Consider the following 2,260-nt stretch of genomic DNA (forward strand, 5'->3'; position numbering starts at 1 on the left):
GCTCATGGGATTTCACTTTATTTTCTTCAGGGAGCCTGATATAAAATGAGGAGGATGGCTCTCATGTACTATATCAGGGGCATTTGGGATGGAAGGAGTGATGGAATCTCATCAATAGGTTTCAGAATGGCTAAGTGATTATTCTAATTAGAACACGGTGGAGTGAGACCCTTAATTTAATAGTTTGCTTCTCACAATCCTCTGTATCTAATATATCCTGGGTCTGTTCCCTGATCCTATTTCGACCACAGATAACTACATGTCTCGAGGATGATCTGCTCAGAGCTCTTCCATGCCATTCTCCACACCAACAAGCTTTATCAGTTTTCCTCCTGCTCCCAGAATGTCCTGTGATGCATGATTCTAAGAACTGGAAGAACCTGGTGGTTCCATTTGCAAAGGCTGTGTGTGAAATGAGTAAACAATCTTTACAAGTCCTAAGTAAGTTTGATGTCACTTTATCTGTACTCTCAATATAGAGTTACTTTCTAAGGAGACATTGTAGCAAATTTTGGATAGAAGATTTCAAAATAGACAAGTATTTGAGAATATGGTATGTGAATTATTGAAAAGATGAATAATCTAAAGCTATTATAACTATTAGTTTTATCATACAAAGCAGGTGTAGTTTTTAGACTTGGATGTGGCTTTGACATCAGAGTTTGGTAGCTATAAACTATTCAATCAAGATAAATCCATACTTTAAAATTTTTTGCTCATGTTATTTTGAGACTTTAGACATTTTGACCAGAGATGATGAAAAACAAAAACTTTGTGTTATTATTTACTTTATTCAGTACTGTGTTATGTCCTTTTATAGTTTTTAGTGAATATTGAAAGTTCAGTGATTACCCAATAACCCAATGGGGGTACAGATGCTTATATACCCTTCTACATGGAGGAGAGGGGAGGTAGGGAATGTAGACAATTCTTTTGAGAAGTAGTAAAGCACTATTTGGGAGAATGAGTGGACCCAGGAAACAGAAATTAACTTGTAAATGATTCTCCTTGGAATTGGAATGAGCCTGAGAGGCAGGCATTATCTTTTGAAGAAGTTCATCTAGGTGTGGTTACATTCCTCAGTCGTCTTCTCTGTGACAGATAATGAAATTTCAGAGATGGCACCAAAGGCAATTCTCTCCTCTGTAGTGGGTCCAGTCTTAAGGTAGATAAGGGAGTGTCAGAGAAAAGCCTCTTCCAGCATCTGCTGACCTTCAGGGGCCTTTAACTTAAAATAATCAGTATACCAGGGTGCCATATTTTGGGGCAAATTTCCCTGGGCTCCTTCACTTAAGAGGTACAGAGGGCGAGGGCCAGGCATTGTGTCTTACACCTTAATCCTAGCATTTTGAGAGACCAAGGTGAGAGGATGTTTTGAGCCCAGGAGGTTGAGGACAGCCTGGGCAACATAGTGAGACCCTGTCTCTACCAAATTTTTTTTTTTTAAATCAGTCATGCATGGTGACACACACCTGTGGTCCCAGCCACTTGGAGGCTGAGGCGGGAGGATCACTTGAGCCCAGGAGTTTAAGGCTGTATTACTGGAAAGGGGTCCCAATCCAGACCCCAAACAAGGGTTCTTAGATCTCACACAAGAAATAATCCAGGGAGCATCTATAGAGTAAAGTGAAAGTAAATTTATTACAAAAGTAGAATAAAAGAATGGCTACTCCATAGGCAGAGCAGCCCCGCGGGCTGCTGGTTGCCCATTTTTATGGTTATTTCTTGATTATATGCTGAACAAGGGGTGGATTATTCATACCTCCCCTTTTCAGATCATATAGGGTAACTTCCTGACATTGCCATGGCATTTGTAAACTGTCATGGTGCTGGTGAAAGTATAGCAGTGAGGACGACCAGAGGTCACTCTCATTGCCATCTTGGTTTTGGTGGATTCTAGCCGGCTTCTGTACTGCAAGCTGTTTTATCATCAAGGTCTTTATGACCTGTATCTTGTGCTGACCTCTGATCTCATTCTGTCACCTAGAATGCCTAACTGTCTAGGAATGTAGCCCAGTAGGTCTCAGCCTTATTTTACCCAGCCCCCATTCAAGATGGAGTTGCTCTGGTTCAAATGCCTCTGACAGCTGCAGTAAGCTATCAGCGTACCACTGCACTCCAGCCTGGGTGACAGAGCAAGACCCTATCTCAAAGAAAAATAAAAAGGTACAGAGGATATGTACAATGAAAGGTAAGGCACCCAGTTCCCCTCCCAGAAGTGGCTACAGGTTCTAGTTTCTTGTATAACTTTTGAAAGATA

The 2,260-nt window shown here is 41.2% G+C and overlaps 1 protein-coding gene across 1 annotated transcript in view; it reads left to right on the plus strand.

Annotated features, from left to right (window-relative positions):
- Window positions 1-2,260, plus strand: part of LOC105527293 (probable E3 ubiquitin-protein ligase HERC6) — a gene marked incomplete at both ends in the record, with an annotated part of 47,201 nt that overhangs the window by 41,380 nt on the left and 3,561 nt on the right. The window contains one exon of the mRNA XM_011963586.1: window positions 252-441. Within this exon, the coding sequence (XP_011818976.1) occupies window positions 252-441 (190 nt within the window). The remainder of the gene's footprint in view (window positions 1-251; window positions 442-2,260) is intronic.

Source organism: Colobus angolensis, unplaced genomic scaffold, assembly GCF_000951035.1.
Source record: "Colobus angolensis palliatus isolate OR3802 unplaced genomic scaffold, Cang.pa_1.0 Scaffold615, whole genome shotgun sequence".
In the NCBI taxonomy this organism is placed as follows: domain Eukaryota; kingdom Metazoa; phylum Chordata; class Mammalia; order Primates; family Cercopithecidae; genus Colobus; species Colobus angolensis.